Source organism: Trachypithecus francoisi, unplaced genomic scaffold, assembly GCF_009764315.1.
Source record: "Trachypithecus francoisi isolate TF-2019V2 unplaced genomic scaffold, Tfra_2.0 Lachesis_group4, whole genome shotgun sequence".
Classification (NCBI taxonomy): Eukaryota; Metazoa; Chordata; class Mammalia; order Primates; family Cercopithecidae; genus Trachypithecus; species Trachypithecus francoisi.
In genome coordinates, this window is record NW_022681469.1 from 92,438,673 (window position 1) to 92,454,058 (window position 15,386).

A 15,386-nucleotide genomic window follows, 5' to 3' on the forward strand; every position below is an offset into this window, starting at 1 on the left:
TATTTGAAAGGCTGAGGCAGAAGGACTGCTTGAGCTAAGGAGTTTAACATTAGTTTGGGCAACACAGTAAGACCTACTCTTTAAATAAGTAAATAAATAATAAAAACAAAAAATAAAAAATTTCAAAGCCATATAAAATATTTCTTTCATGGCAGAGACATTTACAGGAAAAAAAAAGAGAAAATGATAGCAAAAAGAAATGCCTGATTAAAGATGTTTAGATAGTCTAGGGCTGGTTAAAGTTCATTATCTCTTTAAATGACTGATTAACAGTTGTTAAGCTTGTCAAAGAATCACGGTGTCCCTGGAAAGTCTTCCGTGTGCACATTCTCCTTGTGCATCTAAATTGACCTACATTTTCCATCTCTTCCCCACGCTAACCGGACCTGCTAGCAACTAGGTTGGCTTCTCATTTCTCTTGTCCTCCTCCTCCCATCTACTCCTGGGAAAGTCACAGATTTACTCATACCACATTCAAATGAACAGAGAATCTGCAGCTCCTTTAAAGTGGTTTCATGGGTAGCAAGAAAAATAAAAACTAGACCTACAGCAATTTGATTTTGAACTTGGTTCTATCCTATAATGTACCAATAAGCAGTTTCTTTAAAGTTAAAAATGTTTATTTCGAGACACAGTCTTGCTGTCACCCAGGCTGGAGTGTAGTGGTGCAATCTCGGTTCACTGCAGCCTCCACCTCCCAAGTTCAAGCCTCAGCCTCAGCCTCCTGAGTAGCTGGGATCACAGGCACGCACCACCACACCCAACTAATTTTTTGTACTTTTAGTAGAGACAGGGTGTTATATGTTGGCCAGGCTGGTCTGAAACTCATGGCCTGAAGTGATCCACACGTCTCGGTTTCCCAAAGTGCTGGGATTACAGGGTCACCACTGTGCCTGGCCTTTAAGGTTAATTTGATTGCTTTGGAATTTCTTATTGTAGAGGAGCAGGCCATATTAGTTCTGTGTTTTGTTCACAGTTCAGGATGGGTAGCAGGGGCAGGCCTGGAAAGCATGATTGTCTCCCGAGGTCTCTCTCAGGCCCAGTCTCACAAATAAAAGTACCCAACTAAATACTACAAATTTATAAGCCCCAGAAATGGCTAGGAAGAAAGCATCAGAAACAGTATCTTCTGTCTCAAAAAGCTCCTCTTACTAAGATCTCTCTTTGTTAGTGATATAATTGTTTTGATTAAGGCATTGTTTTCTGCAGGTGATAATACAGGTCCTTGGAAAAGAAAGGACAATGAGCTATTGTTAGTCACTAACATTTTAGTATGAGATAGACTTATCAGCTCTCTCAAGCCTGAAAGCTGTTCAGCAAGAACTACATTAGAATATGCCACTTTCAATAGCAAAGGCGATAACAGCTTTAAAGAGATACTTAATAAGATTTCCTTGAATTTTTAAGACATTCTTATAACGATAACCTGTATATTCTTCCTGTAAGGATATTAAAAACGCTGATGAACAGATGGAGTCAATGACATATTCTACTGAAAGGAAGACCAACTCACTTCCTCTGTGCTCTGTGAATAGCATCAAGTCAGACTTCACTGACAAGGCTGAGGAATCCATCCAATCTAAAGAGGTAATGGCTCAGTAATCAACCAGTTTTTCCTACATGTTTTCTAATTTTGATTTAATCCTTGTAAAATTTAAAATTTATTTATAGGAAAATATTACTGTAGCACTAAGCTCACAAAACATGTCTTTCCCAAACTTCACTCTAGCATCGGTATGACACTCTAGGTAAGTCTGTCTAAAAAGGCTGCCTTTGTATCAGAGGTCCTTCTTTACCACGGGGAAAAAAAAAAATCTCATGAGACTGTTAGATGATGTTTCTCCTATGAAGCAAACCATGGGTTAAAACAATGCCTTGGCAAATGTGATGGAGATACTAATGGTGATGCCCAAGATTAATTTGAGTCAGATCAGAGGCATAAATGCATGCCACTCCCAGAATGCAGATAGGCCCAGCATGTACACGACCCAGGCTTGCAGTCCCAGGGCACAATTTGAGAAGCCTTGCCCACTGGGGTGGGAGTATTTGTTCCCATGCTTACTGTGCCCATTCCTACCCCCACACCCCCAGGCTCTGCCCGAGCCCCACATCACCTGCTTTGACTCTCCTTCCGTTGATACCCCTCATACCTCCCTGCAGTTCCCATCTGCACCTGAATTCTCACTTCTCTGTCTCAGTTCCACCTTCCTTCTCTTAACATGCCCAACACCTGCTTTGAGCCTCCATCCCACACCCTGAACATTCTCTGCAGCACCCTTTTACAAAACACCCTTCCATCTTAATCTCACCTTAACCCATGCTTCTCCCAGCCTCCCAATTCACTGAGCTCCAGCCCTCTTTCCACCCTAGTCGATCTTTGCTAGCCCCTGGTGCTCTGTAACCTTGCATGCCTTGAAATCCCTCACCCTTGCCCTGTCTCAGCTTCAGTCCCCTAACCTCCAGCATCCATACCATCCCACACCTATCCTCGGCCCATTATTTCCTCCCAAACTAGAGTTTCCTTCTTCTCCTTGGGACTAACAGAGACCTGAGATTGAATCGCCTCTTAGCTGTTCTCGCCATCTTCATGCCCAATTTCCTTGGTCTCACCTGTCAATTATCTGCCTGAAGCCCCTGCATTATCTGTCCCAAAACGCCTCTTGTCCTTCTCTGGTATTGCTAATCTACTGCTTTTAATTTTAGCTAAACTCTTTCATTTTAGGTATGTAGTCCTCTATAGCATTTACACTTAGACATTTTTCCTTTTCTGCTAATTTTATTTTTAAGTCCATCTAAATAAATAAGCATGCAAAGAAAAATAATGGTATAGATGGCATGCCATATGGCAAATGTATGTTAAGAATATAGTACATGAAAGTTTGTACTGAGACACTAGGCAAGAGTGTAGGAAACACTGTGTTAAAACATCTATTGATAGCTGCTGGACCTGCCTCAGCAACTGCTGAAAACACTATGGAAATCTGCCTCTAAGTCTAAAAATATACCATATTTATGAAGTGGATTTTCAAAACCTAAGAAAGATCAAAAACAGAACATTTAAAAAGGAATTTCCAGATTTCTGGACAAAAATGATATAATTGGTTTACAATCTGATATGACTACATGCTCCACACACATGGAAATGATAAAATATAAAATGAGAAAAACCAGTAAGATGTATCTAGGCTCTAAACAGGAGGAATAGCTCTTCACACCAGAACTAGAGCAAAAGCACAAAGTGGTGAGCTGGACAATAGTCACAGACCTGTTCTGAAAAGTAGGCAGAAAAACCTGGTTAGCCAATGCCTGGAGCTAAAGCTTATAAAAATCTGTGAGCCTGGGGAGGCAGGAAACAGATACAGGGTGCTACAACCAAGAACCGAAATAAGCTAGGATTGGCTCAATGGCCGTATTTTTAAGGGACTCTTTAAGACTGTGGTAATCCAGTGAAAAATAAACAAGGAAGTGAAGAGACTGTAATAATCAATAATGAGCTGGGGACAGTGGCATGTCTATAATAATAGCTACAAGAGAGGTTGAGGCAGGAGGATCGCTTAAGCTTAAGAGTTCAAGGCTGCAGTGAGCTATGATCATGCCACTGTACCCCAGTCTGAGCAACAGAGCAAGAACCCATCTCTGAAATAAATAAAAATAAAATAAATAGGCCGAGTGAGTGGTTCATGCCTGTAATCCCAGCACTTTGGGAGGCTGAGGCGGGCAGATTACTTGAGGTCAGAAGTTCGACACCAGCTGACCAACATGGTGAAACCTTGTCTCTACTAAAAATATAAAAAAATAGCTGGGTGTGATGGCACATGCCTGTAATCCCAGCCACTTGAGAGGCTGAGGCAGGAGAATCACTTGAATTGGGGAGGCAGTTTGCAGTGAACCAAGATCACACCACTGCACTCCAGCCTGGGCGACAGAGTGAGACCCTGTCTCAAAAAACAAACTAAAAAACAAAATAAAATAAAATAAGCAAAGGTCAATAATGAAATGAAAAAGAAATGGAGCAGTATTTTAGAACAGAATTAATGGGAGTTCTATTAGTCTATATCCAGTCAGGAAATAGAAAGCACACAATGACAGAGAAAGTTTAGTATAATGAATCATTAAGAGGGGATTGTAGTATGGGGAGTTGGGTAATGAAAGTTAAGATACCTCTAAAGAATACAGAAGTAGCAGATAAAAGTAGCAACCACTACCCCTGGAGTGAAATACACCATCCATAGAAGATCCCTTTCTTCTCTCCAGCAAGGCAGAGAGTCAGATCTCAATGGAAAGGGCACAGTTATGGCTCACTGGATGGCAGAGAAGTTGCTGTGGTACCTTGCTGGTGAGGCTTGCTGGAAATCTACCCTCAAGGGTGCCAAGGGAGGCCTTCCACAGGATGGTGCTGAGCTTCAGAACCTGCCAGGTGCTGGGGAAACTGCTGGCCACTGGGCACTATTGGAACAAGAAGCTGGCCAAGGTTGTCATCTGCAGGAGTCTAGGGCTGTTCTGCAAGTGGGAGGGTGCAGTCATTAGTGACCTGGCTGAGACCCAGGCCTGTGCTCATACGTATGCCTCCATACCCTAAGCCAAGAGCTGCGGAAAGCAACCGGCGGCCACACAGAAGAGAAAGCTGCACTCTGCAGGCACCTGCCTCTGAAAACCTATGCAGGCAGGGCAGACGAGAAAAAACTCACCCTGCAAGAGCTTTCCCAATGAGCACTAGAAAGAACAGGAAGAAATATCTCCTCCTGTAATGTCTTTGCTGCACCCTCTACTGACAAGGCTTAACCTCTTGCCCACTGGTAAAAGAGAAATATTTATCAGACAAAAAAATGCATTTGGATCAGAGAGGCAATAAGTCAATGACCAGGACAGGGGTGGTAATATTTCAAACAGGGGCACAGCGAGCATGAGGGCCTGGAGTTGGGGGTCACAATGACTAAGGAGGACAGGGGTAGGCAGAAAGGTGTGTGGGACACTCAGGGACCGGATCATGCACGGCCTCTTGGGCCATCATGACAAATTTGGATTCTATTCTTCCTCTAACAAAAAACCTTCAGGAGTTTTTAACCAGTGGTTCATGACCTACAAGGAATTTCTGAATAGACTTCAGAGCCCATCAACCTGAATGAAAAAAAATCACAACTTTTTTTCCCCACTAACCCTTGATAGAAATGTAACATCTACTTCGTGAATTTAAGGAACAAGCTACAATAGTATTACCAGTATCTGTGATGTCACCAATGAATATCACAGAAATTTTCATATCACATTACACTTATGGATAACTTAAAATATCTCTACACTCATTACTATTAGTTCTTATGTTATGTTCTAATAAATGAAGCACATTCATAACTGCATCAAAACTTTGGGTTACTTGTTAAGTATTTTGAATACAATGTTTCAATGGGATGGGCTTTCTTGGAGTCCTATGTATCATTTAGTACATTTAAACATTTCTTCAGGGAAGGAGTCCATAGACTTCACCAGTCTTCCAAAGGAGTCCATGAACTAAAACAGGTGAAGCACTGCTGCATTAGAGGGTCTTATTCAGAAGGGCACATGGTCTGATTTACTCCATGTGGCTACAATTTGGAGAACAGTGTGTGGGGGCCAGACTAAGATGAGGGAAAGCAGAATGGAGAGGAGATGATGGTGGCTGAATAATGAACTTGATTGGTCTCACTAAAGCTGTCAGCAGAGAAATAAAATATAGATGGCTAAAAGAGTAGGACACTGGAATGAGACTCAGGACCTAGCACCATTTAAGTTGGAAAGAAAAAGTCACTAGTGAAAGGATCCTAACAAATGGCTGGCAAAATAAGAGGAAAGCCAGGAGAGTGTGGTATCATAGACACCAAGTAAGAAAAGTGGTACAGAAAAAGGAAGAGATCATGTGTGTTAATTGCCATGAAAATCACGTAAAAGTAGAGATTTTCACTTTCAACCAAGATAGATTAACAGGAACTAGATTTACTTTCCTGCTTGATACAACTAAGAAACTGAACAAAATATGTGAAATAATGGTTTCTGACATTGGACATCTGGCCAAATAGGATAGTGATCTCTGTGGAAGGAGAAATAAATGAGTTGAAACTTGTCATTAACCCAGTTTAAGGTCTGAGTAGTTTTTTTTTTGGAGACAGAGTTTCGCTCTTGTTGCTCAGGCTAGAGTGCAATGTCTCAATCTCGGCTCACCGCAACCTCCGCCTCCTGAAACCCAGCAGACATTGAGTTCAGGAGACAGAGCTAAGAGTTGAAGGAGGCCAAAGTTGCCAGAGGTTTCAGAGCAAAGAACTGGAGAGGAGAGAACTTTTCAGAAAGAGAGAAGTCCAAAAATCTGCAGAGGTTCTCCCTTGAGTCTTCATCTGACTACTGATCAGTGTATTTATTAAGGAAACTACCAGTGGTAGGGTATATATCTACCAGAAAAGATTAGAAGGAGCAATTCTTAGAACTCACACAGGGCCAGGAAAAGTTCTTATTAAACTAACTAGAGTAGAAAATCTTTAAATTCAAGAGACACTCGGTTAAGTGTTAAGAAAGATATTGCCTCAGAGGGTAAACTAATTAGTCCTAGACTAAGCTCTGCACTAAACCTAACTAACAAATTCTAATAGCAAGCCTCAAAAGGATTACACTGTTTCCAAGTAATTTAAATGTGTTCCAGAACAAGACTCAATAACATATACAATAATTCAAAAATATTTAGTCCCCAAAAGTATAAAATTTACAATGTCTGGCATCCATTCAAAAATCACCAGGCAAGCAAAAAAGCAGAAAAAAAGTACCAAAAATGAAGAGAAAAATCAATCAATAGAAATAGACCCAGAAATGGCACACTTAGTAGAGTTAGTAGAGACATTAAGCATTTATTATAACTGTATTACATATGTACATATGTCCCCAAAGGAAGTCCAAACCATTGAAGAAATAATGCTTTAAAAATTTGCCAATTTGATGAAAACTTAAAATCCACAGATTCAAGAAGCTCAATAAATTCTAAGTATAAGAAACATAAGAAATCCTACACCTAGGTATATCATAATCAAACTGCTTAAAACCAGTGTTAAGGAGAAAACTACTAAAGCATCCAGAGAAATTGACACAATATAGATGAGGAAAAAGACAAGAAAGCTACAAACTTCTCATTAGAAACAATGCAAACAAGAAGATAATGGAGCGATATTTTTAAAGCACTGAAAGTAAAAAAAAAAGCATCTCAAATCAGAATGCTATTTACAGAAAAATGCCTAATAAAAGTGAAGGCAGAATTGAGACATTTTCAGAAATAAAAGGTTAAAATAACTCACTACCAGCACACCTATACTACAAGAAATATTAAAGGAAGTCATTTGGGCAGAAGGAAAGTGATACTAGATGGAAATCTGAATATACACAAAGGAATGAAGAGTATCAGTAATAGTAAATATACAAGTTACTATAAAAGAATGGTTTGTATATTTACATTTTTGATATGTTTAAAAGCATATTTATTTTTCAAAGAAAAAGAACATGATAGTATGGGTTTTTTTTTTAACACAAATATTAGTAAAATGTTTGAAAACATTTGCCAAAACACTGGGAAAAAGAAACTAAAGTGTTATATTTTAAGGTTCCTAAGTGGTATATAACATTGTCTGAAGGTAGATTGTGATGTTAAAGGCAGTCAAAGTAATGTTCTTAGAGCAAAGAACATTACTAAGGATAAAGAAGTTTCTTTCATAATAAAAAAGGAATCAGTTTATCCAGAACTGCAAATAGACAAATCTGCAATTGTATTGAGAGATTTCAGCACCCTTCTACTAAATCTTAGTAGAACAAGTAAATAGAAATTCAACAGAAATATAGATGACTTTAACAGCACTATCAACAAATTTGACCTAATAAACATTTGTAGAAGACTTCACATATTAACAACAGAATATGTCTTCTTTTCAAATGCACTTGAAACATTTACCAAAAAGGCCCTATTCTGGACTATAACACAAGTCTCAATAAACTTTAAAAAATTCACATACTACCAGCCTGGGTAACATAGGGAGACCCTGTATCTACAATAATAATAATAATAATAATAACAACAATAATAATTAACCAGGGATAGTGGCATGTACCTGTAGTCCCAGCTACTGAGAGGCTGATGTAGGAGGATTGCTTGAACCCCAGATTTTGAGGCTGCAGTGAGATATGATTGCATCACTGTACCCCATCTTGGGTAACAGAACAAGATCCTGCCTTAAAAAAAAAAAAAAAATCAAGTAATGCAAAGTATATTACCTGACCAATATGATATGGAATTAAGTTAGAAGTCCATAACAGAAAGTGGTCTGGGAAACCTTGAAATATTTAAAAACTACATAACTCACTTCTAAATAATGCACAGATCAAAGAAAAAATCAAAAGAGAAACTCAAAAGAGTTTTGAATTGAACAAAAATGAACACTGGACATATCAAAATGTGTAGGAAGCTTAAAGTGATACTGAGGAAGAAATCTGTACCACTAAACACCTATACTATCTAAAAATCTCAAATTAATATACTAAGTTTCCACCTTAAGAAACCAGAAGGAAGAAAATAATAAAGAACAATCAATCAAATCCAAAGTTGGTTCTCTGGGACCAATATTGAACTCACTGAGCAAGAAAAAAGATACAAACTGCCAACATCAAGAATGAAAGAGCTGACATCACTACAGATTCTACATATATTTAAAGATGAATAAAATAATCTTATTAAAACATTTAGGCAAACAAATTCTACAACTCAGATGAAATGAGCAAATTCCCTAAAGTTTACAAACTATCAAAGCCCACTCAAGAATAAATTGATAGTTTGAATAGTCTTACATTTATTTTTAAAAAATTAAATCTGTGGTTAAATTTTTTTCCCTAAAAAAAAAAAAAAATTCAAGCCATATGGCTTTATTGATGAATTCTATTTAAAAAAAAGTGATAACGAAGAAGTTCTTGTTCTATTAGACCAACATCATTACTCTGATATCAAAATTAGACAATGAGATTAAAAAAATAAAATTATAGACAAATATCAGCCATAAACATAGATGAAAGAATTCTTAACAAAATTTAACAAATCTAATCCAACAATATAGAAAAAGAATAATATGTCATCACCAAGCAGGATTGTTCTAAGAAGTGAAAAGTTGGTTTAACATTCAGAAATCAATGTAATTCTCCTAATTAAAAAAATTAAAAAGAAAAAACCAATTATCTCAATCAATGCAGAAAACCCATTTGATAAAATACACCATCCATTTCTGATAACTCTCAGCAAGCAAATAATTAAAAGAAATTCCTTCAACCTGATAAAAGGCAGCTACAATAAACAACAGCTAACATCATACTAAATGGTGAAAGATTAAGATCAAGAACAAGGCAAGGGCATACACTACATCTATTGAACATTCTACTGGAAGTTCTGGCCTGTTCGATAAGGCAAGAAAATAAAAGTATCCAGGTAGGAAAGGGATATGTAGGAGTGTCTTTATTCACAGATGGCATGATCACTTATGCAAACAATCTTATGGAATCTACACATACACACACACACACACACACACACAAGTACTAAAACTAATAAAGTTTAGCAAGGTTGTAGAATACGTGACAATATACTAAAATCAACCCCAATTCCATATAATACAAATGGAAAGTGGGAAGTTAAAATTAAAAAATAATTTTATGTACAAGAGTACCAAAATAGTAAATAATTGAGAATAAATGTGATAAGAAATTATAAAATCCACACACTGAAATCTATAAAATATTATAGAGAAAAATTATTGAGAAAAATAGACTAAATAAATTAAAAGATATTTTCAATGTGAGTGAACAAGAAAATTCAATATAGTTAAGATGTTCTTTCTCCCCAAATTGAATTCACATGGAAATGCAGATAGCCAAAATAGTCAAATAAATGCTTTTAAAAAAGAACAAAGTTGGAAGAGGGATACTACCTGATTTCAATTCTGTTTCAACTACTATATAAAGCTAATTACTAATTCTCATTTCAATTACCTATAGAACTATAGTAATCAAAACATTTCATTGGCATACAAATAGACAAATAGATCAATGGAACAGAAGAGAGAGTTGAGAAGTAGTCCCACACATAAGTGGTCAGTTGCTTTTCAACACAAGTTCAAAGGTAACTCAATTAAAATTTTTTTTCAAAAAATGATTCTGGATCAATTGTATGTCTATAGACAAAATAATCAACCACAACCCATACCTCAAACCACAGATGAAAATTACCTCAAAATGGATTAAAACCCTTACTGTAACACCTAAAATAATAAAACTTCTATAAGAAAATGCAATAAAAAAACTTCATGACTTTGTGTTAAGCAAAGATTTCCTAAATATAACAACAAATGCATAATTTATAAAGGAAAAAAATGATGTCAGACATTACCAAAATCAAGAACTTCATTATCTGTAAAACACTTTAAAGAAAATGAAAAAGGATAGACCATAAACTAGGGGAAAATATTTGTAAATCACATATCTGATCACGACTTGTATCCAAAAAATATAAAGAATTCCCAAAGCGCAATAATAAAAATACAAACAACCCAATTAAATGTCAGCAAAAGATTTGAATAGGCATTTTGCTAAAGAAGATGAGCAGATTGGAAATAAGCACACAGAAAACGCCCAATGTGGTTAGTCATTACAGATATGGAAAAGAAAATCACAATGAGAAATCACTATGCACCTGTTAGAATGGTTAAATCTAAAAAGACCGACTGTGCCAAATATTGGTGATGGTGGGGCACAACTGGAGCTTATTTAACTGGTGGGAGTATAAAATGCTAAAGCTACTTTGGAAAACAATTTGTCAGTTTCTTTAAAAGTGAAACATCCAGCCATTTCTTTTCCAGATATTTGCTCAAGAGAAATGAAAGTATATGTTCACACAAAGCCTTGTATATAAATGTTCATAGCAGTTTTATGTGTAATAGTCTAAAAGTGGGAACCACTCAAAGTTATATCAACAGGTGGATGGATAAATAATTTGTGAGATAGCCATACAATGAAATACTATGCAGCGATAAAAAGAAATGATATGCTGATTTATGCAGCAGCATGGATAAATGTCAAAATAAGTATGTTGAGCAAAAGAAGCTATCTGAAAACAGTAGATAATGTATGATTTCATTTATATAATGTTCTAAAAATGCAAACTAATCTGTAGTGACTGAAAGCATATCAGTAGTTGCAGGAGGAAGGGAGGAAGAGGACTGGTAACTAAGAAGTGTGGAGAGAGGGATGATAAAAAAGCAGGAGAAAACTTCTGGGGTTAATGAATATGTTTATTATCTTGACTTTTTTATGTTTTCATGAGTGTGTAGTTGTGTTCAAATTTATCAAATTATATATTGCAAATATGTGCACTTTGTTATATGAAAACTATAACTCAAGAAAGCTCTAAATTGCATCAAATGAAATTTAAAATATTTTAGGTATCACTTTTTAACTTTTTAACACTCATGTCGTATCTCTTTATATCTATAATTTTATGTTTTTGTATCAGATTACTTTAATACATGTATAACCTGTCTCATATTTAAGTAACACAGCCTATTTTATGATTTTACCGAAATTTTTGTTTTATCTTATTTAATTCTTTTCTGTCTTGACAACACCATTTAAATGATACCATTTTTAATCTTTTATTGTGTATTTTCCCAGAGGCAAAAGAACGTCTTTAAATTACCTATGTAATGTAGATCATTCTATAGGAGGAAGATAGCCCTTCTAATTTCCTGGCTCTGTAATTTACTGGTGCCCTGGGACACGCTAAACCTTAATTTCCTTACAAAATAAGCTAATTTTGTAAAGCACTTAGCTCCATGCTCAGTGCCTGATAAAGAGTTAGTGTGCAACTTAATTTCTGTATATTCTTTTGAACAGTGACCTAACTGAAATGTTGTGCCCTTTTTGATGATGAGCTTTAGAAAACTTCAGCAAAAAAAGATGATGGATACAATCAAATTATTAAGTAACCCAATATAAATGTGGGTTAGCCAGCCTGAAAATGGACTTTAAAGGCATCAGAATTTCAAAGTTCTGTTGTCCAAACAACAGTCTGCATTATAGTGGCCAGACTGAGAATAAAACAAGAATTATAAACTGTTTTATAGTCTTTCTTGAGGAATTCTCTGGTTATTAGGTTCATAAAGAGTGAATGCCATGAGGAAGTTTTAATGAATGAAATACCAAAGAACTCACTGTCTACTTCCCTACTCAGAATAATTACTCACCACAAAGCTGTTCACAAGAATTTTTAAGTCTGAAATAAATACACTACTTATTGCAGACAAGAGCAAAGAGAGATGGTTATTGTATTATTTATCCTCTGACCACTGTGACCACTACCTCCCCTTGTCACCTTCCACGTATCCTAGGAAGGGCTGACAGAGCCAGAATGACTACTTGCATTGTGCTTTCTCTGTATAAAACCTGAAATTTTGTGTAATATAATCCCTCCTCTGTAATAACATCAGAAACAGCAATGGCTGCTAGCATTTATTGGGTGTTCATTGTTTGCAAATACAGTGAGTGCAAATGTACTGAATAAAGCTTAATTGTACAAATAATCCTACAAGATAGGAACTGATACCATTCCCCTTGGAGAAATGAGGAGACAGGCTTGGTGAGTTTAAATAATGTGCTCAGATATTGCAATATTTTCCTTGTACATAAGAGCTCCAAAACAAGCGAAGGTATTAGGAAAATGTTTCTGTAAATACATCATGAAACTTTCCAACTTTCAAGTTTTAGATCGTAATGAAACCTTTACCTTCTGCATTTTCTTTTCTTAGCTTCTGCCTAGATTTTTTCTTATCCCGTAGTACAATATTCCATCCAGTTTAACAAGAGTAAAGAAAAATACACCTATCATTTCTTTTGTGACCCTTGACAATTACATGTGAGTTAACTGTGCTTTTTAAATGATAGCAACTGAGTGAAATGCCAAAGTCAATATTCACTGAGTGAATATTGAACAAATAGTCACTTCTGGCAAAGCTTCTTTTATTTTATGCTTTGGGGTCATCATTAATAATATGGGCAGTGAATTTTTTTAAGAAAAATATTTTCTACCCTGCTCTCTGTTATATTTGATGTTATACATTATAATTCTGTTTATGATGGGCTAACTTCCCTAGATTCTATTATGCACACAAACTGACATTTTTAACAAACATATTTTATTTTTAGATAAGTCTTCCTGAAGTCTCTCTATTAAAAATTTTAAAGTTAAACAAGTCTGAATGGCCTTTTGTGGTTCTGGGGACATTGGCTTCTGTTCTAAATGGAACTGTTCATCCAGTATTTTCCATCATCTTTGCAAAAATTATAACCGTAAGTAAAACAAATTTGCTAACACTTTAGCAATTTAAAGAAAGTATGACCTGAGAGAACAAGCTTATAGCAGTCTGATCCACAAGGGGAAATTTGGGACTTTTAGTGGGCTGCCCCTGGTGTGGGGTCCATAATAGGAAGGTTAATTAATGTTCCCAGGAGATAAGCCAGCATCTGTTGTAAAGTGTGTGGCTGGGCCTTGTTGACTGGGCAATCAGTGAAGACATTGCTTTGTTTTCTAATTTTGACTCCAGTGCTGGATCAGCATTCCAAAACACTGAAAAAATAAAACAGGCAAATACAACTACTTTCCTTTCAACTAGTGGGAACAGTTGCAATTTCTTTTCTTACCAGCCAGCTCAGGGAGAAGAAATAACAAGAGTTTGGAATTGTGCTAAAGGACTCAGGGCAGTTGGTGGGTTTAAAGATCTTACAAGATCCATGCTTACTTTTCAATGTTAACTAAAGTTCTAGCCTGGAATTTTAGTCTCCCTAATCTGCACAGCTATACTATCAATATAAATGCCTGTGTATGTATAATTACTAATTTTTAAGAACAATTCTAGGGGCACATGAAGAAGCCTCACCTTGCAGGTACTACTTAACTAGAAGAATACTAAGAAACTTGAGTGATCCAAAATTATTCAAAATAATAATTCAAACAAACTGGTGGTTTCTTGGGAAATACACTGTGATAATGATAGCAGACAGATGACTCATTTTTCAGATCTCATATGTACATAGTTTAAGAGAATTAAAAGCAAGTTATTTTTTATCATAGATAATGAATGCAGATGATAGCATCATGGTGCACTTTTTTCCACAGAAATGTGTGTATGGTTTTATTTTTATGTTGAAATTTATTTTAAGCCTGGTGCAATGGCTCACGCCTGTAATCCCAATACTTTGGGACACTGAGGCAGCCAGATCAGTTGAGGTCAAGAGTTCAAGACCAGCCTGCCCAATATGGTGAAACCCCATCTCTACTGAAAATACAAAAATTAGCTGGGTGTGGTGGTGCACGCCTGTAATCCCAGCTACTCGGGAGGCTGAGGTATGAGAATCGCTTGAACCTGGGAGGCAAAGGTTGCAGTGAGCCGAGATTGAGATCACGACACTGCATTCCAGCCTGGGCAACAGAGCAAGATTCTGTCTCAAAAAAGGAAAAAAAAAAAAAAGAAAGAAAGAAATGTATTTTAAAACTCCTGATACACAGAAATTTTCACTTTTTCTGTTTCTTTTGTCTTTTCCTCCAAACATCTGATAAAAATCTGTTCTTTTTCAGATGTTTGGAAACAAGGATAAAACCACATTAAAGCATGATGCAGAAATGTATTCCATGATATTCGTCATTTTGGGTGTTATTTGCTTTGTCAGTTATTTCATGCAGGTAAGCTTTTAATAAATTAAACAAGCCTGAGCATGATTACTTTTTGTTGCCATTCTTTCTATTTAAGTTAAAAATATATCAACTAAATGTCACAAAGGAAAAGAATGTAGATTTTTGTTTGTTTGTTTTTCAGGGATTATTTTATGGCAGAGCAGGGGAAATTTTAACCATGAGATTAAGACACTTGGCCTTCAAAGCCATGTTATATCAGGTCAGTGTTAAGTTGAATTTTTCTTATTATATTTAAAATTTATTGTAAAACATTCTAGCTTTAATTCTGTCTCGAGTCAATTTTTGACATAATCTTTCTTTGAAGGCACACTCTTTTTGTTCTGAGCAGCAAAAATTTGATGTCAGAAGTCTTATATTTTTCTAAAAGAAGCAAGTCCAAAAGTGTGATGTTAAAAAATACAGCTTATAGAAAAGAACGTAGGATCTACTCATTGTTCCTTGCATTCGTCTTGACAAGTCTTTCTTTTAATGAATGAATGATGGAGTGTTCTGGGATCAGAATCGAAGGCCAAATTAAAAAGGAGAAGTAAGAGCTACAATATCTTGGGAATGTATCAGAAAAGGAGTTGTTAATTTCTCTGGTTCTAATCCATGCACA

General features: G+C 36.1%; 1 protein-coding gene across 1 annotated transcript in view; it reads left to right on the forward strand.

Moving 5' to 3' along the window:
* Window positions 1-15,386, forward strand: part of ABCB5 (ATP binding cassette subfamily B member 5) — a 130,888-nt gene that overhangs the window by 57,767 nt on the left and 57,735 nt on the right. The window contains exons 15-18 of the mRNA XM_033193035.1: window positions 1,447-1,587; window positions 13,243-13,386; window positions 14,672-14,776; window positions 14,910-14,987. Of these exons, the coding sequence (XP_033048926.1) occupies window positions 1,447-1,587; window positions 13,243-13,386; window positions 14,672-14,776; window positions 14,910-14,987 (468 nt within the window). The remainder of the gene's footprint in view (window positions 1-1,446; window positions 1,588-13,242; window positions 13,387-14,671; window positions 14,777-14,909; window positions 14,988-15,386) is intronic.